At 45.9% G+C, this 27,882-nt stretch overlaps 1 protein-coding gene across 10 annotated transcripts in view; it reads right to left on the reverse strand.

Annotated features, from left to right (window-relative positions):
• ate1 (arginyltransferase 1) overlaps positions 1–27,061 on the reverse strand; it is a 322,895-nt gene extending 295,834 nt beyond the window's left edge. For 3 of the 10 annotated variants that reach the window (XM_085994572.1, XM_085994568.1, XM_085994566.1), the window contains exons 1-3: positions 25,919–26,071; positions 11,541–11,604; positions 8,709–8,771 (exon numbers count right to left, since the gene is read on the reverse strand). In XM_085994572.1, coding sequence (XP_085850698.1) covers positions 8,709–8,771; positions 11,541–11,604; positions 25,919–26,027 — 236 coding nt within the window. In that variant the 5' untranslated portion in view covers positions 26,028–26,071. Of the gene's footprint in view, positions 1–8,708; positions 8,772–11,540; positions 11,605–25,918; positions 26,074–26,835 lie in introns of those variants that run through there. The other 7 variants (XM_085994571.1, XM_085994569.1, XM_085994570.1 and 4 more) reach the window with 4 other exon arrangements.
• Between the last annotated feature and the right edge of the window lie 821 nt (positions 27,062–27,882).

Genomic DNA, 27,882 nt, shown 5'->3' on the forward strand with positions numbered 1-27,882 from the left:
ATTGTGAGACGCCACGTCGATCAGATCTTAGCATCACAGGATGGCGTCAACCCCATGTCTCGAGTACCTGGGGATGAACCCGACATACCAGTAGCATCTACTTCAGACCCAGTAGCAGTGGAACCCGATGAACTACCTGATGAAAAGGGGTCAGAATCGCCTCTGCACCAAGAACAAGAACCTCTGGAAAGGCGCTATCCCGAAACGGTCAGGAAGCCGCCCCAAAGACTGAATCTATAAATGGACTTTTGTTATTGAATGTACGTGTAAAAATGTAATTGTTATTTGAATATTAAGGGGGTATTATTAATCTAAAAAGGGAGGAATTGTAGTGTATGTGCTTTAAGTCAGAACTACTTTTTACAGCTCCTGTATACTGTAGTACCGGCAGTGACCACACCGGTATATAAGCTGTGCGCATGCCTCTGTACTCCAGTCTGGAGATGACCCTCCTCCAGTAAAGACCTGTTGTTTGTTATGTACAGCATCAATATAATTCTTTATCCACTGAACCACGGATCTAACACTTCTGACCTTATAATAGAGGGAAGGTCACTGATGAAGCAGCTGAAGATGGTTGTGCCATGGACACTGCCCTGAGGAACTCCTGCAGCAATGTCCTGGGGCCGAAATGATTGGCCTCCGACAACCACAACCATCATCCTTTGTGCTCGGTATGACTCCAGCCAGTGGAGCGTTTTCCCCAATTCCCATTGACTTCAGTTTTACTAGGGTTCCTTGATGCCATACTCAGTCAAATGCTGCCTTGATGTCAAGAGCAGTCACTCTAACCTCACCTCTGGAATTCAGCTTTTTTATCCATGTTTGGACCAAGGCTGTAATGAGGTCTAGAGCAGAGTAGTCCTGGCGGAACCCAAACGGAATATCGGTGAGCAGGTTATTGATGAGTAAGTGCCACTTAATCGCACTGTCTACGACACTTTCCATCACTTTGCTGATGATTGAGAGTAGGCTGATGGAATGGTAATTGGCCGAAATGGATTTGTCCTGCTTTTTGTGGACAGGACATACCTGGGCAATTTTCCAGTTTGTTGGGTAGATGCCAACGTTGTAGCTGTACTGGAACAACTTGGCTGGAGGTGTGGCTAGTTCTGGAGCACAAGTCTTCAGCAGTACAGCCGGGGTGTTGTCGGGGCCCATAGCCTTTGCTGTATCCAGTGTGCTCTGCCGTTTCTTGATATCACGTGGAGTGAATCGAATTAGCTGAAAACTGGCTTCTGTGATGGTGCAGACCTCAGGAGGAGGCCGAGATGGATCATCCACTCAGCACTTCTGGCTGAAGCTGGTTGCAAACGCTTCAGCCTTGTCTTTTGCACTCGCATGCTGGGCTCGACCATCATTGAGGATGGAGATGTTTATGGAGCCTCTTCTCGTTAATTGTTTAATTGTCCACCATCATTCACGACTGGATGTGGCAGAACTGCATAGCTTTGATCCAATCCATTGGTTGTGGGATCGTTTAGCTGTCTATAGCATGCTGCTTCCTCTGTTTAGCATGCTTGTAGTCCTGTGTTGTAGCTTCACCAGGTTAGCACCTCATTTTTAGGTATGCCTGGTGCTGCTCCTGGCATGCTCTTCTGCACTCCTTATTGAACCGGGGTTGGTCTCCTGGCTTGATAGTAATGGTAGAGTGAGGGATATGCTGGGCCATGAGGTTACAGATTGTGGAGGTATAAAACTCTGCTGCTGCTGATGGCCCACAGTGCCTCACAGATGCCCAGTTTTGAGCTACCAGATCTCTTCTGAATCAGTCCCATTTAGCATGGTGGTAGTGCGAAACAATACAATGGAGGGTGTACTCAGTGGGACTTCATCTCCACCAGGACTGTACAATGGTCACTCCTAACAATACTGTCATGGACAGAAGCATCTGCGAAAGATAGATTGGTGAGTTTGAAGTCAAGTAGGTTTTCCCTCATGTTGGTTCACTCACCATCTGCCACAGACCTAGTCTGGCAGTTATGTCCTTCTGGACTCGGCCAGCTCAGTCAGTAGTGGCGCTGCTGAGTCACTCTTGGTAATGGACATTGAAGTCCCCCACCCAGAGTACATTCTGTGCCCTTGCTACCCTGAGTGCTTCTTCCAAGTGGTGTTCAACATGGAGGAGTACTGATTCATCAGCTGAGGGAGGGCGGTAAGTGGTAATTAGCAGGAGGTTTCCTTGCCCATGTTTGCCCCAATACCATGAGACTTCATGGGGTCTGGAGCAATGTTCCCTTTTATTTTTTTTTGGGTGTGCTACCACTTTAAGGCACAGTCAAGACTGCCTACGGCCCATTCAAAATACTGCGCATGTGCGGGAGCTGCAGAGTGCTGCGCAGCTTAAAGGGAACATTGGTTTGGAGTCAATGTTGAGGATTCCCAGGGCCACTCCTTCCCGACTGTATACCACTGTGCCGCCACTTCTGGTGGGTCTGTCCTGCCGGTGGGACAGGACATACCCAGGGATAGTGATGGAGGAGTCTGTGACATTAGCTGAAAGGTATGATTCTGTGAATAGGACTATGTTAGGCTGTTGTTTGACTAGTCTAACTCGCGACCTAAAGAACAGGTGGTGGGTGGAGAAAGCGCAGGAGATCCAGCAGCTAGCGGACAACCACGACGTGCGTGGATTCTTCAGCACCGTCAAGACCGCCTACGGCCCAAGCACCCAAGGTCCTACCCCACTGCGGGCCAACAACGGAGAGGTACTCATCAAGGACAGGGAGGCAGTCAGTGCCCGCTAGAAGGAGCACTTCGAAGATCTCAACCGATACTGTCTTCGACGCGAATGTCCTCAACTCCATCCCGCAGCATGCTACCCACCACCATCTCAGCACAACCCCAGCCCGGCATGAGGTTGAAAAGGCCATCCAACAACTGAACAACAAGAAGGCCTCAGGAGCAGATGGAATCCTGCCGAGGCACTTAAGCATGGCGGAGAAGCACTACTGGCGCGAGTTCATGAACTAATTTCTCTTATCTGGAAGGAGGAGAGCATGCCAGGGGATCTCAGAGATGCCGTAATTGTGACCATCTTCAAAAAAGGTGACAAGTCTGATTGCGGTAATTACAGAGGAGTTTCCCTGCTGTCTGCCACAGGGAAAGTCATCGCAAGAATCCTCCTCAATCGCCTTCTCCCAGTGGCTGAGGAGCTCCTCCCAGAGTCGCAATGCGGATTCCACCCACTAAGGGGCAAAATGGACATGATCTTCACCGCGCGCCAATTACAAGAGAAATGCAGGGAACAGTACCAACCGCTGTACATGGCCTTCTTTGATCTCACAAAGGCCTTTGACACCGTCAACCGTGAGGGATTATGGAGTGTCCTCCTCAAATTCGGCTGCCCTCAAAAGTTTGTCACCATCAGCCGCCTGCTTCATGACGACATGCAAGCCGTGATCCTGACAAACGGTTCCACCACAGACCCAATTCATGTACGGACCGAGGTCAAGCAAAGCTGTATCATCGTACCAATGCTCTTCTCGATCTTCCTTGCGGCAATGCTCCATCTCACCCTCAGTAAGCTCCCCGCTGGAGTGGAGCTAATTTACAGGACAAACGGGAAACTGTTCAACCCCCGTCTCCTCCAGTCCAGATCCAACGTCGTCCCTTCCTCTGTCGTCGAACTCCAAACCATCGTTAACACCTTCACCAAAGCGTACGAGAGCATGGGCCTTACACTAAACATCCGTAAGACAAAAGTCCTCTACCAACCTGCTCCCGCCACACAGTACTGCCCCCCGATTATCAAAATCCATGACAAGTCCTTGGACAACATGGACCACTTTCCATACCTCGGGAGCCTACTGTCAACAAGGGCAGGCGTCGATGACGAAGTCCAACACCACCTTCAGTGTGCCAGTGCAGCCTTCAGTCGCCTGAGGAAGAGTGTGTTTGAAGACCAGGACCTCAAACTCGGCACCAAGCTCATCGTCTACTGAGCAGTATTAATACCCACCCTCCTATATGCCTCAGAGACATGGATCATGTACAGCAGGCACCTCAAAGCACTGGAGAGGTACCACCAACGCTGCCTCCGCAAGATTCTGCAAATCCATTGGCAGGGTAGGCGCACCAACGTCAGTGTTCTTGCTCAGGCCAACATCCCCAGCATCAAAGCTTTGACCACGCTCGATCAGCTCCGATGGACGGGTCACATCGTCCGCATGCCCGATACGAGACTCCCAAAACAAGCGCTCTAGTCGGAGCTCCAACACGGCAAGAGAGCCCCAGGTGGGCAGAGGAAATGCTTCAAGGACATCCTCAAAGCTTCCTTGAAAAAGTGCAACATCCCCACCGACACCTGGGAATCCCTGGCCCAAGACCGTACAAAGTGGAGGAGAAGCATCCGGGAAGGCGCCGAATACCTAGAGTCTCTTCGCCGGGAGCAAGCGGAAGCCAAGCGCAAACAGCGGAAGGAGCGCACATCAACCCAAGCAGCCCACCCACCCGCCCCTTCAACCACCGTCTGCCCCACCTGTGACAGAGACTGTAGGTCCCGCATTGGACTCATCAGTCACCTGAGAACTCATTTTTAATGTGGAAGCAAGTCATCTTCGGGTTCCGAGGGACTGCCTAAGAAGAGAAGTAGAGTCTGTGGGACAGCTTTCCCAATTTTGGCACAAGTTCCCAGATGTTACGGAGGAGGACTCTGCAAACTTACACACAATTCTATACTGTAGACAGTTTGTGCCTTAGAATATAGGGCATATTGGAAAAAAATTACTTGATAGTTTCCCAATTCCCCGGTTTAGAAATGCTCAACAGTTCCATTTTGTAGATCCTTTTTAAAGCAATATTTTGCTGTTCCCTCATAAGCCATCATTTATTGTTCTTGGGCTGCATACAGGCATCCCAGTGAGCCAAAGTAGGTCCAAGTACTGTACAGGAAACTCTCATTTAAACGGCACCTAAATATCCAGAATTGTCTATTAACCAGCAAAATTCATACTCCGAAAACAACACCTCAATAACCGGAAATGTTGCCGAGTCCGAGTCTCCCGCGGTGGCCGAGTTAGTCAGTGGGAGTAGTTCTCCAAACTGCCACTATTCAGCTTCTTGGCGCTGTCGGAGTCCGAACACCTCAATAACAGGAGTCTGATTCTTTGTTTGTTAAAAATAGCCTCAGTAGATAACCCTCTCCGTCATCCAGGATTTTTAATCAACCGGCACCATCCCGGTCCCGTCGGTGCCGGATACCAAAGAGTTTCCTGAATTTTGTAACTTGCAAATGTGCCCTTAGAATATTGTGATTGACTGGGCTGGGTGTGCCTTTGCCGTGTCTGAATCCGGTGCTTAGGTTGATGCCGGGTGGTCCGTCCGGTTTTATTCTTATTGTTTTTCCTAGCGGTTTGATACAACTGAGTGGGTTGCTCGGCCATTTCAGAGGGCAGTTAAGAGTCAACTACATTGCTGTGGGTCTGGAGTGACATATAGGCCAGACCGGATGAGGGCGGCAGATTTCCTTCCCTAAAGGACATTAGTGAACCAGATGGGTTTTTACGACAATTCGGTAGTTTCATGGTCACCATTACTGACACTAGCTTTTTATTCCAGATTTATTTAATTAACTGAATTTAAATTCTCCAGCTGCCGTGATGGGATTTGACTTCTTGTCTCTGGATCATTAGTCTAGGCATTAGGTACTTTTAGATTTACACAGTACAAGGGCACATTTGCAAGTTACAAAATACAGTACTTTAAACTAACTTGGAACTACTTTGGCTCACTGGGATGCCTGTATGTAGCCCAAGAACAATAAATTATGGATTATGAGAACACAGCAAAATATTGCTTAAAAAGGATCTACAAAATAGAACTGTTGAGTATTTCTAAACCTGGGAATTGGGAAACTATCAAGTCATTTTTTCCAATATGCCCCGTACTCGAAGGCACAAACTGTCTACAGTATAGAATTGTGTGCAAGTTTGAATTTCAAGTCCTTCCTTGCAGGTGGAGACTGTGTTGACATAGCTCCACACAGAGTCGCAGACACCAACAATCTCCTTGTCCTCCCCCACAAGAGACACTTATTTCACCTATACTGTCTAACCAGATTCTGGTTACAATCACTTGACTTTGAAACTTCTCAACACTGATTTGGAATAATTGAGTGATAAACAACCTTCACCACAAGGACTGCAGTGGTTCAAGAAGATCACCACCACCTTCTCAAGGGCAATTAGGGATGGGCAATAAATGCTGGCCTGGCCAGCAACATCCACATTCCAGGAACGAATAAAAAAAAACACACAAGTCCCGCATATAAGGAATCATCAAGCCAGACAAAGGGTTAATTGCCATCATTGTGTTGTTACTGATTCGTGAGTGCAGTTGTGTGCATGGAGGAGAGAGGGAAAGAGAGAAAAAATGCGAAAGAGGAAACAAGAGTGCACCAAGGCCAAGAGACATAAGGAAGAAAAATGAAAGATTCATATCAAAACAATTTTCAAAAGTTTCACCAAAGCCGAAACAATTCAAGAAGGACCAGCAGAAATTCCACAACAAGGAAGAATACCCCGGCTTCAATCAGGCACAGCATATGGTACTGAGATTTGTAGTCAACCAAAAGTCTGACTTGAATAAAGGATCACTGGTCAGATTGTTGCTCGCAGCAGTCCCGTGATAGACAGTGAGATGGTAATTTACCTTGGAAAATATCAGTATGCACCCTGCGTCATGACCTTAGAGGCATAACAGAATTTGTAGCAATAACTCGTTAGACCAGTTCGGAGGCTTTATCTAACTGCATGCTTTTATGAAACTGTTCAAGTACAGCCATTAAATCAAAATGTTCACAAATTACATATCATACAACCTAATGCACAAGATATGCTGTATTTTTTAAACTTCAAAGCCTCAGGGTGAGGCAGGGACCTGTGTAATCAATACAAAGGGTTTTACAGTGCATAAAAAGCACGGAGTTAAAAGTTTGAAATTTTTTATTGCTGTATTTAGTTAAAAATTATCTGAAAAGCTCACTGCCTTTTCCTTTGGGTAGCTGACATGGTCCTTTGGAATTAAGGCCATGGGTTCATAGGGACATAACAACATAGGACCAAGCAGAGGCCATTCAGCCCCTCAAGCCGGTTCCGCCATTCAATTAGATCATGGCTGATCTGTACCTCAATTCCATTTACCTGCCTTTGCTCCAGATCCCATGAAATAGTTTCGCGTTTAATCCCTTTATCATTTCAAAGTCCTCAATTAGATCACCCCTCAACCTTCTAAACTCAAAGGAGCACAAGTCAAGTTTACGCAACCTGTTCTCAGAATTTAACACTTTAAAGCCTGGTATCATTGTGGTGAATCTGCACTGTACCCATTCCAAAGCCCCCTTCCTGACTGTACAACTGAAGCAGTTGATGTTGTGTATATGGACTTTCACAAGGCTTTTGATAAAGTACCACATATTAGGTTTGTTTGCAAAATTGAAGCCCTTGGGATAAAAGGGTCAGTAGCAGCATGGATACAAAATTGGCTATGAGTTAAAAAAAAAAGTTGTGGTGAATGGCTGTTTTTCGGACTGGAGGGAGGTATACAGTGGCATTCCCCAAGGCACAGTACTAGGACTACTGCTGTTTTTGATATACATTAATGACTTAGACTTGGGAGTACAGGGCACAATTTCAAAATTTGCAGATGACACGAAACTTGGAAATATAGTAAACACTGAGGAAGATAATAATAGACTTCAAGAGGACATAGAAAGGCTGGTGGCAGTTAATAAAGCATATGGGATAAAATAGAGGCATAGAGTACAAAAGCCATGAAGTTATGCTAAACCTATATAAAACTCTAGTTTGGCCTCAGATGGCGTATTGTGTCCAATTCTGGGCACCACACTTTAGGAAGGACGTGAAGGCTTTGGAGAGGTTACAGAAGAGATTTACTAGCTGGGGTTGTTCGCCTTAGAGCAGAGAAGGCGAAGAGGAAATTTTATAGAGATGTTTAAAATCATGAAGGGTTTAGATAGAGTAAAGAAAGAGAAACCGTTTTGAGTGGCTGAAGGGTCGATAACGAGAGGGCACAGATTTAAGGTGATTGGCAAAAGAACCAGAGGTGACATGAGGAAAAACTTTTTTTCTGCAACAAGTGGTTAGGATTTGGAATGCACTGCCTGATGGGGTGGTGGATACAGATTCAACAGTAGCCTTCAAAAGGAAACTGGATAAATACTTGAAGGAGAAAAAAATTGCAGGGATATGGGGAAATAGCAGGGGAGTGGGACTAACTGGATTGCTCTTCGAAAGAGCCGGCTCAGATTCGATGGGCTGAATGGCCTCCTTCTGTGCTGAACTATTCTATGATTCCTCATTTTTGTATTCCAACCCCTTGCGATAAAGGCCAACATTTCATTAACCTTTCAGATTTGTTTTGGGGCCTGTGCACTAGCTTTTTGTGATTGTTCTTTAACATAATCACTGGGTGGTTCTTGGCCAGTTAATATTCATGGTGTGGAGATGCCGGAGTTGGACTGGGGTGGACAAATGTAAGAAGTCACACAACACCAGGTTATAGTCCAACAGCGCTCCGAAAGCTTGTGATTTCAAATAAAGCTGTTGGACTATAACCTGGTGTTGTGTGACTTCTTACAGTTAATATTCAGGTATTTCCCTGAACACTACCTCTAAGAATTCCACGTAGAAAAATTGGCAAGAAAGTGGAAGCACTGATGGCTACCTGAAGACAGACATAATGCTTACCTTATTGCATACTGAGGGCAACATGTTCGAATCATTGTGGGCTTATAAACGTACATACCACTCCTGAAAATGATTAAAGAGTTTACATTAGAATATTACAGCTATCATGTAAATCAAATTCAAACATGCCAGTCTGATTTTATTTTGAATTGACTAGGCAATCTGAACCACACATCAAGAGAAAGGCAAATGATCAGTTGCCAGGCTTCTGTTTTGGCCACTGTTAGGAGATGCACAAGGTCAGCACAAATCAATATAAGGATTTTCCTTTCCTTGTGATGAACTCACTTGACTTAGTTTCTCTCCATCAACTGTAACCTAGATTAGGAAGATACATCAACACAGCATCAAGATATCCAGATAGATCTTTTTAAGATTATTTGAATGGCAATAGATTGGGAGAAGGGGAAGTGCAAAGGGACCTGGGTGTTCTTGTGCACCAGTCACTGAAGGTAAGCATGCAGGGGCAGCAGGCGGTTAAGGCGGCAAATGGTATGTTGGCCTTCGTAGCGAGAGGGTTTGAGTACAGGAACAAGGATGTCTTGCTGCAGTTGTACAGGGCCTTGGTGAGACCACACCTTGAGTATTGTGTGCAGTTTTGGTCGCCTTACCTGAGGAAGGACGTTCTTGCCATGGAGGGAGTGCAGCGAAGATTCACCAGACTGATACCTGGGATGGCAGGAATGACGTATGAGGAGAGATTGGGTCGAATGGGCTTATACCCACTGGAGTTTAGAAGATTGAGAGGGGATCTCATCGAAATCTATAAAATTCTGTCAGGCCTGGACAGACCAGATGCAGGAAGGATGTTCCCGATGGCCGGGGAGTCCAGAACCAGGGGTCATAGTCTAAGGATAAGGGGTAAGCCATTTAGGACTGAAATGAGGAGGAATTTCTTCACCCAGAGAGTGGTGAACCTGTGGAATTCTCTGCCACAGAGGGCGGTGGAGGCCAGTTCATTAAGTACAGGTAGACTATCCTTTATCCGAACTTCCGAAAACCTCTAAAAACCGAAAGTTTTTTCGTTCAGCGTAAGTCGTGCGCACAACATGACCAGAGTGGCGCACGACTTACGCTGAGCAGGGCAGAGGGTCACAGAGTTCCCTCCTGGGTAGGAGATTGCAGGCCGAGCCGGGCAGTGTGAAGGAGGTACCGGGAGAGTGAAGCCAACAATACAGCGGCCCGTCCGATAGCTGCAGCGACCTGTCCGATATTCTTTTCCCGACCCCCGACCCCCCGCCGACCCCGACCCCGACCCCCGCCGACCCCGACCCCTGACAAATTTCCCAGTCTTATAAAATACCTTCTGAAATCCGAAATTTTCCAAAAACCGAAACACGGCTGGTCCCGAGGTTTTCGGATAAAGGATAGTCTGCCTGTATATTCAAGAAAGAGTTGGATATATTTCTTAAGGCTAAAGGGATCAAGGGATATGGGGAAAAGGCAGGGACAGGGTACTGAATTTGGATGATCAGCCATAATCTCATTGAATGGCAGAGCAGGCTCGAAGGGCCTACTCCTGCTCCTATCTTCTACGTTTCTATGTTTTAAATTTTGGTATCTGCGGAGGCTCTTCTAACTTCTCTCTCGCATTCCTGGGCAAGTCGACGTTTGTCTGGATAGCAATCCCTCTCTAAAATTCAACCGCTCTCCCTTTCTCTATTTTAATGATAGCACCGCAAGTGCTCTTCTGCCCTTTGCTGTTCTGTTCCTTCTAAACTGCAAACATGTCCTACACACTGTTCTCATATTTGAAGTTAATTATTTTCCAAAACTACTTCATTATTTCCTTCTTCCTACAAACATTAAGTTTGTAAACCCAGGTTTAGAACCCCCTAATCACCACTACATCATTTCATCTCTTATTCTTTTCAGCCTTGATCATATCCTGCACTATAGCCTTTGGTCCTTCAACAATGTATTAACAAAATGTCCTTTCTTGGGTCTCCAGCACCACACATGAGCAAAGGCCAGGCAATCAGCTCCCATGCCTCCTTCAATGCAGCTGTAAAAGCAGAGACTAAGAGTTATACCAAGAAGAGCCCACGGTAGCTTGCCTTGGATTCTGCGCTCTTCCCATTGGGAATAGATGGCTCGTGAATGCCTATCCTATTTCTCTTTGATGAGGTGAGTTGGGGTGACAATCCACTACTCCACAGCACCACAACTAATTTATCACTTTTTAAATTCTGCAGACAAAATGGTACCGTTTATCAAATAATTTATAATCCAATTACTTCTGAAATTAACTTTGAAATAAAAACTATAAAGAATCATAAATGGAACATCTTGCACCGAGGAAATATTCTGAAAGCAAGCCAGAATTTTATAAATATATACAACATTAGAATAAGAGTTTTAACGTTTGTGCACTACATTTCTAAGTACAGTCGGAAAAAATTAGAAAAAACAATTTAACTAAAATATACGATTAATCTCTCATTGATAATGGGTCGCATTTTGCGATCGCGATGGGGTGCGTACGAGGTGCGCACACGCCCGTAAGGGCCACGCAATTTCCAGGTTTAGGCATGCGAAGCGCATGCGCAAAAACCTGGAACTTGCAATCGGTCAAGAATTCTCTTGACAGATGATCCGCATCCTTGGGAAAAGGGCCTCTGCGGGCAGAGAGTTGCGCTATTTGCCCAACTTCTGCCCGCTGAATGACCTGCTTTTACCAGCAAAAGTACTTCAATGGGTGTAAGTGCTTTGGGATGTCCCGAGGACGTGAAAGGGCTATATAATGTAAATCCAAGTTCTTTCTTTTCCTACTTCTGTATTGGATCACAAACAGGACATTAATGTACAATATCACTTAAGAATGGTACTTGCCTCCTCCACCCTCGGTCAATTAGATCTTGATAGTCCTGGACGGTCATGGTATGAGCCCACATACCTACAATATAAATACATTGAAACTTTACAGCTCCTCAGATTACCATACAAAACAGTTTTAATACGTGCATAATACCAAAATAAAAGATATTGGCATAAATTTAAGAATTCTCAGCGATTCCAATTTGCCATATTTAGTATGGAGACACGAGAGTTTAAATAAACGCAGGCTGTCCCAGGTTCTCCAAGTCCTGCTGAATTGACATTGTGTTCCACCCATATTGTACCCTCCTTGCCTACCTCTCGCCTGGTGGTTACAGGATCTTCCCTTCGCACCACCCCCCACCCCACCCCAAAGAGAGAGGAGCAACAGTTCTTGCTTTAAACATTAGTGACATTGTCCAACATGGCTCTGTGGAACATGACATTTTTGTTTGTGCTGCACCAAAAGCAAATGTTCAAAGAGGAAGAGCAACACAAGCCAGAAAAAAAGCAGGCTGGAAATGCACAAACTGCGACGGAGCCAACGGACTCACAACTAGACAGGCTCAGAGAGGAACAGCAAAAATGAGGCAAAAAGTGGTGAAAACAATTTGCTGGTAAGCAAGCTCTGAAAAGCCAATTACAGCAAAGCAGAGGAGAAAGAAAAGCAATGCAGAGCAAAACATATTCCAACATACCTTAGAACCTGATGCGCTATCAATTACTCATAAAAGACGGAGAGTTAGGAGAGTAACTAAAGGCTTTTATTAGCAAAGAACAGAGCATGTCTCTCGTGGTTGACTGGGTTCCAAGAAGGCAGGGGGCTGCCGAGCGGTCACCTTTATACCCGGGCCTGTGGGTGGAGCCAGGGGCGGTGCCAGCAGAGACATGCATAGGTACAACAGTGTACAACAACAACAACAGTGGCTTACCACATTCACCCCTTGTTTAAAATTGAGTCCGGCGGGGTGAAGTGTACTAAAGGTTCGTGTAAGTAAGTCTATCAGGTGGCCTTGTATGCCGTCCTGATCGTCGTGGTGGTGGCGGTGATGGTGCAGCATCCAACGTTGAATCAGGCGTCTCATTGAGTGGTTGGGTGGTCAATGACGGGTCCTGAGGCTGCGGCATGCCGTCTAGCGGGGTTGGGTTGTGGGTAGTGGTGGATGGCAATGGTAGTGTTTCAGGGACACCCGAAGGTGCGAGATCTCGTGTGGAGGCTGTGTCCTCCCGCCCGTCCGGGTACGCTACGTAAGCGTACTGGGGGTAGGCGTGGGTAGTGGTGGGTGGCGAAGGAGGTGTTTCGGGGGCACCCGAAGGTGCGAGGTCTCGTATGGAGACTGTGTCCTCCCGCCCGTCCGGGTACACCACGTAAGCATACTGAGGGTTGGCATGGAGGAGGCTCACCCTCTCGACCAGGGGGTCCATCTTATGGGACCTCACGTGCTTCCGCAGTAGGACGGGTCCTGGAGAAGTCAGCCATGTCGGTAACGAGATCCCCGATGTGGACTTCCTGGGGAAGGAGAACATTCTCTCATGAGGGGTGGCATTGGTGGCTGTACAGAGCAGTGACCGAATGGAATGGAGCGCCGCAGGGAGGACCTCCTGCCAGCGAGAGGTCGGAAGGCCCTTAGATTTCAAGTTTAAAAGGACTGCCTTCCAGACCGTCGCATTCTCCCTTTCCACCTGGCCATTCCCCCGGGGGTTGTAGCTGGTGGTCCTGCTTGTAGCAATACTTCTCGCGAGCAGGTACTGACGAAGTTCATCGCTCATAAAGGATGAGCCCCTGTCGCTATGAATATAGCTAGGGAAACCGAACAAGGCGAAGAGGTCATTCAGACATTTAATGACCGTGGTACTGGTCATGTCTGAGCAAGGGATGGCAAACGGGAAACTGGAGTACTCGTCAATTATGTTGAGGAAGTACACATTGCGGTCAGAGGAGGGGCGGGGCCCTTTAAAATCGACGCTCAGCCGTTCAAAGGGGCGCGTGGCTTTGATCAGGCTTGCTCTGTCTGGCCTATAAAAATGCGGTTTGCACTCGGCACAGATTTGGCAGTTCCTGGTCATGGTCCTGACCTCCTCGATGGAGTAGGGCAGGTTACGGGATTTGATGAAGTGAAAAAACCTGGTGACCCCCGGGTGGCAGAGGTCATTGTGGAGGGTCTTCAGTCTATCAACCTGCGCGTTGGCGCATGTACCACGTGATAGGGCATCTGGGGGCTCATTAAGTTTCCCGGGCCGGTACAAGATATCGTAATTGTAGGTGGAGAGTTCGATTCTCCACCTCAAGATCTTGTCATTCTTGATTTTGCCCCTCTGCTTATTATTAAACATAAAAGCTACTGAACGCTGGTCAGTGAGCAGGGTAAATCGTTTTCCGGCCAGGTAATGCCTCCAATGTCGCACAGCTTCCACAATGGCCTGGGCCGCCTTTTCGACAGAGGAGTGTCGAGTCTCGGGGCCCTGGAGGGTCCTTGAGAAAAAGGCCACGGGTCTCCCCGCCTGGTTAAGGGTTGCAGCTAGGGCAAAGTCGGATGCGTCGCTCTCCACTTGGAAAGTGATGGACTCATCCACTGCATGCATCGTGGCCCTCGCAATATCTCTTTTTATGAGAGTGAAGGCTGCACAGGCCTCTGCTGCCAGGGGGAAGGAGGTGGACTTGATGCGGGGTCTGGCTTTGTCCACATAGTTGGGCACCCACTGAGCATAGTACGAGAAAAACCCTAGGCATCTCTTCAGTGCTTTTTGGCAGTGGGGGAGGGGGAGCTCCATAAGGGGGCGCATCCTGTCAGGGTCGGGGCCGATGACTCCGTTCTCCACTACACAGCCAAGAATGGCAAGGCGCTTGGTACGAAACATACATTTGTCCTTGTTGTATGTTAGGTTCAGCCGCTGGGCCGTACAGAGGAATTTCTCTAGGTTAACATCATGGTCCTGCTGGTCGCGGCCACAGATGGTGACGTTGTCTAGATAGGGGAAAGCGGCCTGGAGCGCGTTCTGGTCAACCATCCGGTCCATCTCCCGTTGGAAGACTGAAACCCCGTTGGTGACACCGAAGGGAACTCTGAGGAAGTGGTAGAGATGACCGTCAGCTTCAAAAGCTGTGTACTGGCGGTCCTCAGCCCTGATGGGGAGCTGGTGGTATGCCGACTTTAGATCAATCGTTGAGAACACCCGGTATTGTGCTATCTGATTGACCATGTCAGATATGCGGGGGAGTGGGTATGCATCTAGCTGGGTGTAGCGATTGATCGTCTGGCTGTAGTCAATAACTAGGCGCTGTTTTTCGCCAGTCTTCACTACCACCACTTGTGCTCGCCATGGGCTGGTGCTACTCTCAATAATCCCTTCCTTCAGGAGTCTCGCTACCTTGGATTTAATGAAGCTCCTATCCCCGGCACTGTAACGCCTGCTTTTGGTAGCGATGGGCTTACAGTCACAGGTGAGGTTAGTGAACAAGGAGGGGGGGGGGGGGGGGGACTTTAAGGGTGGAGAGGCTGCAAATGGTGCGCGGCGGGCGATTTAAAAGCTGCTGGCTGCAGACTGTGAGTGGGGGGGGAGGGGTCCGTCGTACCCTAATGTGACACTCTTAAGGTGGCACTGAAAATCCAACCCCAGTAGAACGGCAGCGCAGAGATGGGGCAGGACCAGGAGTTTAAAATTTTTGTATTCTGTGCCCCTTACTGAAAGGGTCACTACACAGTAGCCACCGACATCCGCTGACTGGGCTTTGGAAGCCAAAGAGATCCGATGGCGCCTCGGCAGGACCGGGAGAGAGTAACTGCGCACCGTGTCGGGGTGGATAAAGCTCTCCGTGCTCCCGCTGTCAAAAAGGCAGGTAGTGGCGCGGCCGTTTACCGTAATGTCCATCATGGACCTGGACAGTTGATGAGGGAGAGATTGGTCCAGCGTCACGGAGGCCAGCGTATGGTCAAGCGAGTCGATGTGGTCGTCAGATGAGGCGGTGGTTGAGTCCGGGTCCCCCGTGGTTGAAATTGGAGACGTCCAAGATGGCGGACAAAATGGCGGCGCCCATGATCCTGATCCCCACGCGGCTGGGGGAGCCCAAGATGGCGGACAAGATGGCTGCCCCCACGGTTCACACGCGGCGCTGCTGGCGTTAGCGGTTTCACCTTTGCAGGCGCTGACATAGTGTCCTTTCTTCCCGCAGCCGGAGCAGGTAGCGTTTCTCGCCGGGCAGCGTGCTCTGGGGTGTTTTGCCTGGCCACAAAAATAACATTTCTCTGCCTTGGACATCGCAGCAGCAGTTGAAGGTGGCGGTCCCATGACCCAAGGTTGTGGCGTCCACGTTGCGGAGCGGTTAGGGGAGAAGGCGTCCATATTCCTGTGGGCCGCGTCGAGCGAGAGCGCGAGGGACACTGCCTTTCTCAGGTCCATTTCTCCCTTTTCCAACAGTCTCTGCCGGGAGTAGTCGGACCTTAGACCCGCAACGAAAGCATCTTGGATCAGTCCCTCCGTGTGTGCTGCGGCTGATACTTCTTTGCAATCGCAGCCTCGGCCGAGTATCCATAGTGCCCGTAGGAAGGCCTCCACCGATTCCCTGGGCTGCTGTCTGCGGGATCTTAAGAGGTGCCTGGCATAGACCGTATTTACCGGGCGTGCGTATTGCCCTTTTAGCAGATCGATAGCCGCCGCGTAGGTCGTCGCGTCCTGGATTATTGTATAAACTTGGTGGCTCACCTTTGAGGCCAGGATTTCCAACTTGTTTTCGTCCAGGGTCACAGTTGAGGCTTGCAGGTAGGCCTCGAAGCAACGCAGCCAATGCGCGAATTTGGTAGCCGAACCCGCTTCTTGGGGGTCTAGGTCCAGGCATGTTGGTCTGAGGGCTCGCAGCAGCTCCTGCTGCTCAGCGTTTGGTGCAGCAGCCTGCTGCTCAGCGTTTGTTGTCGACATTTTGTTTTTGCTAATAAAATTGATGCGCTATCAATTACTCATAAAAGACGGAGAGTTAGGAGAGTAACTAAAGGCTTTTATTAGCAAAGAACAGAGCATGTCTCTCGTGGTTGACTGGGTTCCAAGAAGGCAGGGGGCTGCCGAGCGGTCACCTTTATACCTGGGCCTGTGGGTGGAGCCAGGGGCGGAGCCAGCAGAGACATGCTGAGGCATGCATAGGTACAACAGTGTGCAACAACAACAATAACAGTGGTTTACCACAGAACCATAGAATGATACAGTGCAGGAGGCGGCCATTTGGCCCACTGGGCCTTTCAGACAGTGCATTCCAGATTACTGCGTAAAAAAATGTTTCTTCATGTCGCCTCGGGTTCTTTTGCTAATCATCTTAAATCTGTGTCTTCTGGTTACCGACCCTTCTGTCAGTGGGAATAAGTTTCTCCTTATTTACGCTATCAAAACCATTCATGATTTTGAACACTATCAAATCTCCTCTTAACCTTCTCTGCTTCAAGATGAGCAACCCTAGCTTCTCTAATCTCTTCACATAATTGAAGTACCTCATCCCTGGTACCATTCTAGTAAATCTCTTCCGCACACTCTCCAAGGCATTGCCATCCTTCCTAAAGTGTGGTGCCCAGAATTGAACACAATACTCCAGCTGAGGCCTAAGCAGTGTTTTATAAAGGTTTAGCATAACTTCCTTGCTTTTGTACTCTATGCCTCTATTAATAAAGCCAAGGATCCCATCTGCTTTTTAACAACCTTCTCAACTTGTCCTACCACCTTCAAAGATTTATGGACCTACACCATGTCTCTCTGTTCCTGCACCCTCTTTAAAATTGTACCATTTAGTTTATGCTGCCTCTCCTCATTCTTCCTACCAAAATGTATCATTTCACACTTCTCTGCATTAAATTTCATCTGCCATGTGTCTGCCCATTTCACCAGTCTGTCTATGTCCACCTGAAGTCTGTTACTATCCTCCACATTGTTTACTACATTTCCGAGTTTTTCATCTGCATACTTTGAAATTGTGCCCTGTATAACCAAGTCCAGCTCATTAATATGGATCATAAGAAATAGGAGCAGGAGTAGGCCATTTGGCCCTTCGAGCCTACTCCGCCATTCAATAAGATTATGGCTGATCTTCTACCTCAACTCCACTTTCCTGCACTATCCCCATATCCCTTGATTCCCTTAATATTCAAAAATCTACCGATCTCTGTCTTGAACATACTCAACGACTGAGCCTCCACAGCCCTCTGGGGTAGAGAATCCCTTTGTTGCACTCCCTCTATGGCAAGTATATCCTTCCTTAGGTAAGGAGACCAAAACTGTACACAATACTCCAGGTGTGGTCTCACCAGGGCCCCATATAATTGCAGTAAGATGTCTTTACTCTTATACGCAAATCCTCTTGGAATAAAGGCCAACATACCATTTGCTTTCCTAATTGCTTGCTGTACCTGCATGTTAACTTTCAGTGATTCGTGTACAAAGACACCCAGGTCCTTCTGAACACCAACATTTCCCAATCTCTCACCATTTAAAAAATACTCTGCTTTTCTATTTTTCCTACCAAAGTGGATAACTTCACATTTCTCCACATTATATTCCATTTGCCATGTTCTTGCCCACTCACTTAGCCTGTCTATATCCCCTTGAAGCCTCTTTGCATCCTCCTCCCAACTTACATTCCCACCCAGCTTTGGATCATCAGCAAACTTGGATATATTACATTTGGTCCACTCATCCAAATCATTGATATAGATTGTGAATAGCTGAGGCCCAAGCACTGATCCTTGTGGTACCCCACTAGTTACAGCCTGCCAACCCAAAAATGACCACTCCTATATCCAAGGAGGATTGGAAGACTGTGGCCAGAGCCTCTGCAATTTCCACCCTTACTTCCCTCAATAACCTAGGATGCCTCCCATCCGGACCAGGTGACTTTTCTACTTTGGAGTACTGCCAACCTTTTAAGTACCTTCTCTGCCTCTATTTTTATCCTATCCAATATCACTACCACCTCCTCCTTTACTGCTACACTGGCAGCATCCTCTTCACTAGTGAAGACAAGTGCAAAGTACTCATTTAGTACCTCAGCCATGCCCTCTGCCTCCACAAAAATCACCTTTTTTGTTCCTAATCTGCCCCACCCTTCCTTTGAATATCCTTTACTATTTATATGTTTATAAAAAGTATTTTAGGCTCCCTTTTATGTCAGCCACTAATCTAGTCTCATACTCTCTCTTTGCCCCTCATTCACTTTTTTAGATCTCCTCTGTACTTTCTGTATTCAGCTTGGTTCTCTGCTGTATCATGAACCTTACATTTGTCAAAAGCCTCCTTTTTCTGTCTCATTATAACCTCTATATCTTTAGTCATCCAGAGAGCTCTAATTTCCCCCTCGTAGTATGTGTCTAGTCTGTACCCAAACCATCTCGACTCTGTTTCTCTCTCCACGAATGTTGCCTGGCCTGCTGAGTTTTTCCAGCATTTTCTGTTGTTATTTCGGATTTCCAGCATCCGCAGTATTTTGCTATCCTCTTTGAAGGCCTCCCATTGTTCAGTAACTGCTTTGCCTACTAATTTTTGATTCCAATCCCTTTTCAACTCACTGAAATTAACCCTCCTCCAGTTAGGTATTTTTACGCTTGTTTGTACCTTGTCCTTTTCCATAACTATTCTAAACCTGATATTCTGTTAACGGTTCCCCAAATGCTCCAACACTGAAACATACTCCACTTTCCCCCACTTCATTCCCCAAATCTAGATTCAGCACTGCTTCCTTCCTCGTTGGGCTGGAAAGACACTGATCAAGAAAGTTCTCTTTTATACATTTCAGGAATTCATCCCCCTCTTTTCCCTTTAAACTAGGATAATTGAAGTCCCCCATTATCACTACTCTATAGTACTTGTATCTTTCTGTGATTTGTAGGAAAATTTGCTCCTCTTTCTCCTTCCCATGATTTGGTGGCCTATAGTATACACCCAGCAGCTTAATAGCCCTCTATTGTTCCTTAATTCTGACCAAATAGATTCTGTCTTTGACCCCCCTCAACTACAAAGGTCATAGATTTAAAATCATTAGCAAAAGATCTAGAGGGAAGATGAGGCGATTTCTTTCCACTCAGTTGTCAGGATCTGGAATGCTCTACCTGAAAAGGTGGTGGAAGCCAATTCCATAAATAATTTTTAAAGGGAGTTGGACAGGGTACACGAGGATGAGGAACTTACAGGGTTACGGACAGAAAGCGGGGTTGTGGGACTAAGCGCGACTGCTCTTTCAGAGACAGCACAGGCACGACAGGCTGAATGGCCTCCTTCGGTGCGGTCAGTTTCGATGATTCTGTGATTCTTTCCAGTGCAATGATAGATTCTTTGAATACTGCCACCCACTTCCTTTTTTTCCCTTCCCGATCTTTCCTGAATACCTCGGAGCCAGGAATATCAAGTTCCCGATCCTCCCCTTCTTTGAGCCAAGTCTCTGTTATTGCCACTATATCCTAGTCCCTTGCGGCAAATTGTGCCTGCAGCTCCCCAACCGTATTTACCACGCTACGTGCACTTACGTACATGCACTCCAAACCCATCTTAGGCTGCCTTGCATTTGCCCCGTTTGATCCCTCCTATTTCTGAACTATTCTTTACTCTAGCGCTGTTTGTCTCCCCCAATTCTCTGTGCATCTTGTTTCGCCTCTCTAAAAAGTTTCATCCTGGTCCCATTCCCCCCAGCCAAATTAGTTTAAACCCTCCCCCACAGCACTAGTTAACTTCCCCACGAGGTCATTGGTCCGAGTTCTGTTGAGGTGCAACCCGTCCAACTTGAATAGGTCTCAATGCCCAATGAATCTAAAGCCCTCCATCCTGCACCATTTGTCCAGCCACACATTAACCTGGCATTGGGAGTAATCCAGAAATTACTACATTTTAAGTCCTGCTTTTTAACTTCCTCTGAAACTCTGACTGCAGGAACACAACCATTTTCCTTAGATCAATAAAATGCCACATTTAAAAATACAATCCAGTTATAACATTGTGACCCAAGCAGAGGCTTCACTGCATTTCATCATCTTGTCAGCCCAACTAATTTTTAAATGTACTCTTTATTTGCAGAAACACAGTGTGACACTGATAATATTTACATCACATGTATACAAATATTACAGAAAAGCTTGCAGCAACAAAACCATTTTAAAGAGGGAATACAGCTTTCTATACAAAGTACTCCATATCTTATTCTTTTAACATTAGCACAATCTCTACCCTTACGCAGAATCCACTCAAGTCAACTGCAAATCCTGTACTCACAGGTGCCTCTAAAGCCTACCCCCATCAATTTTATGCAGCTCCAATTTATTGTATTGCCAACTTGTTACATGCCCACTAATCAGCTGCTTAGGGGCCTGGGATTGGAAAACCAATGCACACAGCATGCCAATCAGCTATTCAGGAGCCCAAGGAACAGAGGAGCGCATGTGCCTTATAAAGTATGTACATGGATTAAGGTGTACTGGTGGAATAAATCGCTGGAGGAAAGGGCAGCAATGAGAAGTCACTGAAGGAACAGGACTAGCCTAGAGATCACTAAAGCAATAGTGAGGCATCAGTAAACGTCAGTACAACAGAGTAATGGGACCCGGGTTCGAATCCGGCCTCGGGTGACTGTCTGTGTGGAGTTTGCACATTCTCCCCGTGTTTGCGTGGGTTTCCTCCGGGTGCTCCGGTTTCCTCCCACAGTCCAAAGATGTGCGGGTTAGGTTGATTGGCTATGATAAATTGACCCTTAGTGTTAGGGGGATTAAATACGTGGGGTTACGGGGATCGGGTGGGATATGTGTCGGTGCAGGCTCGATGGGCCGAAATGGCCTCTATCTGCACTGTGAGGTTTCTGGTGATTTCTGTGAAAAAGAAAAAGGAGAGCAACAGACAAAAGGGAGAAATAAACACTGTGCTGAATTTCATGACCTCTCTGGAGAAACCAATACTTTATATTTTACTTTTGTTGAAAATTCATGAAAAACAGGAATTTTAGCCTCAGGGAGACCCGAAATTGAGGATTAATTGAGTTATCATCTCCATACTGCTGCCTTTGATCAGCGAGGGCAGAGCTAGGGCATGAACTTTGCAACATTAAGGGGGAGGGGAAAGAGTCTCAAGCACGAGAGTTTAAGCAGTCAATGACAGCTACAGTGGCATGCTGTGAGCTTTGCATTATTGTCCGTGGAGCTGGCCTAGATTGTGTAGTACCTCGGACTCGGGTAATAATTGACAAATATACCACCTCTGGTGATCTTTTAATTAATTTTGTTTAGTTTAATTTCAAGGCACAGATTGCTTTTAGTTTCAGGTAACACAAAGGTAATGGGGGAATGGAAATAAAAGTTTTAGAAAGCGACTGCACAAAGGAGAAGTAATTTGGGGGGAGGTTGAGTGCAAATGAATTTCTAAACAAACCTTTGTAGTTCAGTGAAAGCCTCATCTCACAAAATCTGGCTGTATATACCTTGTTATTGACTAGAAACTTAAAAGAACAATCTAGATTGCTTGTATAATTTCTTTAAAAAGTCTGGTATGTAATAAATTGTACCAATATTTTTTTCTCAGGTGCATTTCTTACACTTTTGTTTTTTCAAAATTTGAGGGTTTTTTTATTTAATGACTTTCAAAACAATGTTTAGATGTTCAATGAGGGAACGTCATTCTTCTGCTTCCAAAAAGGCTTAAATTCCAAGAGCAACCGTGGGCATTTTGCACTTAGGCAATTAACTTAATTGCAGAATGAATGTTTCAGTTCTAAGAGCTTGTTTATTTATTCAGCTAAAACTGCAGTGATGCAAATGGAAATGGCCCGGATTTTGCAGTGGTAATGACAGCAAAATGGTCAGCGTTGGCCATCATTACCCCAATTAAACTGACTGCAACTTCAGGATTTAGCGCATGCGCAGATAAAGGCAAACATCCTGAAACTGCGGTCAGTCATTCACTGCTCCATCACAGGTTGCACTGTGGAACTCCCCAGAGCTGGCAATCAGTTGAAATCACACACAAGGATGAAAACTTCCCCTTTTACAATGGAATATCGCTTTAAGCCTTGTTGAAAGAGGTATAACTGGGCTTTTAACAGCACATTGACTGCTGAACAACCGTTTTGGCCCTGAAAAACTAATTTAATATTTGTGGAATGTCAAATTTTTCCAATAATATGATTAAGAATTACAAGCTGTTAAAAAAAAAAAAAAAAAAATATTAAGTTGTTTAGGATATTTCATCATCTACTTTAATCATATGTGTATGTCCCAATCTTGATTTCGCTCTCTGTAAAATTTATAAATAGTAAATTAGAATCTGTGCATTTTACTTCCTGGTTTGCTGTCTGTGAGAGTTCTTCAAAGTGTTTGACTGCTTAGACAGCTTGATGTCATCACTGTTGTTGGACGCTTAGGATTCACTTGATTTGGCGCCAGATTCAAACAAAGGTCGAGAGAGCTGAAATACACATCATAGAGATCGCTAGATCTTTGTGGGCAGCTTTCTTCGAGGTCAGCGGTGAGCGCCGTCACTTTGCCTCTGACCGCAAAATCTGGGCCAATGTTAAAAAAAAAATTTAATCCGGAGTTGCAATTCTTTGGTTATTTTTTATTGCAAATTTGCCAGAAATTACAGGATTGCTTGAGAGAACAGGCTGCAAAAAAGTATTGACAGTCGTAACAATCACATTTAATCATTTTTAAAGGGTTATTTTAGGGAAAACTAGTACTATGGAATTTTGTTTCTGGTTTTAAAATGTAGATTAAGATCATACCAGATGCACATTTTTCTTTAGGCAACATAATATTGAGCTCTTTCTGAGCTATTTGATTGGCTTTGAGCTACAAACGTATTTTAATTTCTGGCAACCCTGTGAGTAAGCAGTGTGCATCAGTGATCAAATTATGCCTTTTCTCATCCCTGGTTATTCTTATGTTTTTACTGTCGAGGAATACAGACTTTATAATAGTTTTAATGGATAAGGGGGTGGGGCAGATTGTGTGGGGATATCAAGGGGAGGGGGGCCCGAACGTTCTGAGCACCCTGGCCCCAAGAATTCTTAATGTGGCTCTGCTTTCACTCAGTTAAACAGAATTAGGATCAGCAATGCTTCCCCTTGCCATCCCCTAATTGTCTCAGGCCTATCACTTTCAACATTGCACCCAAAAGCGCATGTACAGCATTCAACCCAGAGTATAAAGCGGTTTCTCTGCTGGTATGAATGCTGGGAAAAGAACTATCCATTCCACAAATTCCACTTCGGCATTTCATGCAGACATCTTTTGTGGGCGTGTACGGTTTTTTAAACAGAAGCTGTTCCCTTTAAAACTGACCAAAGGATGAAAATTCCATATTTGCAACACAGCCTCCACTGACTGAAGCAGTGTATTTACCCATACAGCTCAAACTTCCTACAACTAAAATAATAATTCCAAGGTGTTTAATGAATGGTGGCTGGCTGGCAAAGTGCTTTGCAACTCCCAGAGCGGAAGGTTACTTCTGCAATTTTATAGCGCATCATGGTTTAAGAAAATCGCAGTGAGTTGAGGCTGCTGTTTCGCACCTCCTGGCAGTCGGATCCATAACAACATAAAGATGAACCTTGGCTTAAGAGTATGTATTTTTGGCAGGTTCAGTTGAATAACAAAAATGATTGGAAAAGGAGATTAATAATTTAAACTTTATCTTGCGCTCTGCATTTACTGAAACTATTAATATTTTCTAAAGTGACAGAAACATAGATCATATTCATTTCATCATGCAATTAATAACCATCAATTTGCAGCAAATACACAATGGGCTCGAGTTCAGTGGACATTTATGCTGGTGCTTAAGTTGTAGCGATCTAATGGCTGCACAAAATGATGCAGGATTTCAGTGGGCAGCACAGAACGCTCTGGATGGAGTGTTGCAATTTATGAATAATTACAATTTTTACACTAGTGGTTCCTTTGGATTGTTGCAATTAATGCAGAAGTCAATTTTCATCTGCTTTGCTGACATTGCATTCATCTGAAATAAATAGTTTTCAGATCCAATGTATCCAGCATGTGGATTTCACATCTGTGGTTTGCGCCGGTGAACTTACCGCTCGCAGGATGCCTCCCTGTTCTCAGAGCTTCTCACGTGACAGCTGCTGCCGCAAAACCACTAGAAAATACTCAACTGCATGGGACCCAAAGGAACAAGGGAAATGCAATACCGTCCCCACCACATAAAACGTCCATATTTAAAACAGGCAGTCGTTTATGTTTGCTAACAATTATCCATTTGCAGTAACATCAATTTCAAAGTTGCCAGTTAGAGCATCTTAAGTGCTCCGCTTACTTCGGCCAGAAACAGCTGTGCTTACTCACTAGTTCGCACCTCAATAAAGGTGGATACTGTATATTCTTGTGAATTACACAAGTTAACAAATTGAATGGTTTTCACCAAAACAGCAAAAATGAAAAGTACTGAATTATCAATGTAGTGATTAGCGATGCAGTTTCCGCAAATAACAAGGGTCACAGTCAGCTATTGGCATAGATTTGATCAAACTCCTCAAGGTTAGAGCTCAAGCAACAGTTAGTGTTAATGTCCAAATTTATATTCCCATGGACCACATTCACCTCATCAAAAGTACACAAGTGGCTCGCTTTAAGACCACATCAAGACAATAGGCCCACTCGCAATTCTGACAATCATTCTGCGTGAGCATTGTGGAGTTTTAACCTCCAACATTATCCCAAAAAACTCTCATCAACGACAAACCTATCCGATAACTTGTCTATAGTGCTGTATAGCACTACCACATTATGCCTTCCATCGCGTATAACGGGCAAATCATTCACACCAATGTGCCCACTATAAGCGGTGGGGACCATATATGCAAACTGCAGGCAAGTGCCACATGATCAGACATCATGGGCTCAAACCTCCAGGAATACATCCAACCAGAATTGGCAACCCTACAATCTACTGGGCTCATAAAAACAAGAACTGAGGTAGCATCCTCCATCAATGAGTGACATCAGTGGACCTTGTCTGAGTATTATTTGGAGCCCCGACCACGTTATGTTGTACCCCAGAACAAAAGTTATTAAATAAGATAGGTAAATGCATTAGTGTGTACTATTTTAGCTATTATAATAAACATGAACTTTCCAGAGGATGCATGCCTGAGCCATTCTGAAATCACAAGCCCTTGCTCCTCGAGTATCACAGGTGGGGGGAGGAGGTTGTGAACCTGGACCAACTCCACTCCTGTGAGCTTCCGCTGTTTGTCTGGCCTCATCAATCTGCAGCAGAGGAAGAAGGGGGGGGGGGGGGAAAGAGGCCTGGTCCAGCCTCTGTACATAAACATCCTGTTTATTACTCATCCTTTTAGTTGCAATCCAAAACATGACCTCCCTCTCCCTCTCTGATCTTTCCTGGGGGGGAGGGGGGGCGGTTTCTCTCACCCTTGGAGTAGTTGCTGTCGGCCCCCTTGCAGTAGCCGCACTGGTAACCATCATCCTTGTTGAAGTACTCAACGATGCTGACAACTCCTCCGCCGCTGTTGGCGGCCATGATACTCAGCAGCTGTTACCAGGCCCACGGAGCGCGCCCACCCACTCGCCGACCAATGAGGAGACAGCAGCGCGGGCCGCGCGCCCCGTGCACCCGCCGACCAATGAGGAGACAGCGGCGCGGGCCGCGCGCCCTGCTGCTGGGTGTTGTTGTTGTTGTTGTTGTTGCACGCAGATAAAACGTCTTCTAAACAGTGAAAGGGCCGCTGTTCCAGAATTTACTTTACAACAGGGCGATGTACAATGTGACCAGTCGTCACTTCGAGTTGCTGCATTTTAGCTCCCCAGTTTTTGTGACCGTTATTTTTACGTGGAACACCTGAACAGTCCAGGAGGGAATAGCCTAGCAGGTGTCTACATTCTGTGATTATATTTAACATCTATTATTATATTTTATATATATATATATATATATAAAATAAAACATATGTGTGTATCTGTCTTTAATAAAATTTAAATGTTCCTGAAGTAAAACCCCATGCACACTGACGCAGCCTTGATGTTGTGATCAAGCTCCTGTGCAGGGCTGGTGTCTGGTTCTTTAAATTAAATTAAAACGACATATTAATTATATCATTGAAATATAATATTTTTAATGTTCCGGTTTCGGAGCAAGAAGGTGCTGTATCGGAGCGATCTTGCAAAAAGGTGTTTCGATACACAGAGGCCTACACTTGCTACAAAGCCTCGGGCGCAAAGTTGTTTGTTGAAGCAGTTCGTGCGACACCGGAAGCGTACAAGAGGAACGGGTTCAGTCTCAAATACACGGCCGTGTTGATCATCTTTTCGCGAGCTTATTTATGACTTACCCGTGGACTCTTTGCCATCGTCCGAGCCACAGTATCCACAACGACAATAGGACTTTAAACCTTTATATTCCACGATTGAATACATCCCATGTCGTTTGTTTGACCTCGTTCAATCCTTCAGTACATTTACATTTGCAACCGGCACAAGGCTTTACGGGATAGAAACTAGTAACGCCGAGTCACATGCCAACTCCAAGCAATAAGGCTCGTTTGCAAAGCTTCTTTAGCAGTCTTCAAACCACTATTTAAAAAAAAAACTAGCAACCGAATAAGTGCCTGAAGAACCACAAAGAGGTGACCTATTTTTACTTACTAAATTGCAAGGTTGCCAGTTCCCTATTCACCTTTTTCATTTTTTTTAAAAAAGGTACAAGTAGTTTTAATTTGCCTTATATACTGTCACCAACTAAACTCCGCCTATAAAAAGGAATACACAATGAATGGTAGAACCCTAGGAAGGACAGAGGATCCTTGCTGTGCATGTACATAGATCCCTGAAGGCAGCAGGACAGGTAGATAAGGTGGTTAAAAAGGCATATGGGATACTTATATTCTATGCCTTGGCTAATGAAGGCAAGAGCAGGGAGTTTATGATGGAGCTGTAGAAAATGCTAGTTAGGACACAGCTGGAATACTGTGTGCAGTTCTGGTCGCCACACTAGGAAGGATGTACTTGCATTGGAGAGGGTGCAGAGGAGATTCACCAGAATGTTACTTGGGCTGGAGCGCTTCAGCTTTGAGGAGCAACTGGACAGGCTGGGGTTGTTTTCCTTGGAGCAGAGAAGGCTGAGGGGGGACCTGATTGAGGTGTACAAAATTGAGGGATAGATAGAAAGGAACTTTGCCCCTTAGTAGAGGGGTCAATAACCAGGGGGCATAGTTTCAAGGTAAGGGGCAGGAGGTTTAGAGGGGATTTGAGGAAAAACTTTTTCACCCAGAGGGTGGTTGGAATCTGGAACTTATTAGATCCGTGTGTTAATGGAGACACGGAATGCAGGAGTTGGTTTAATAAGTCTTGACTGAATGGAGACAACCTGGAAACTGAAA

This window comes from Somniosus microcephalus, chromosome 8 (assembly GCF_052327205.1).
Source record: "Somniosus microcephalus isolate GS21.2 chromosome 8, FLI_Smic_1.0, whole genome shotgun sequence".
In the NCBI taxonomy this organism is placed as follows: Eukaryota; Metazoa; Chordata; class Chondrichthyes; order Squaliformes; family Somniosidae; genus Somniosus; species Somniosus microcephalus.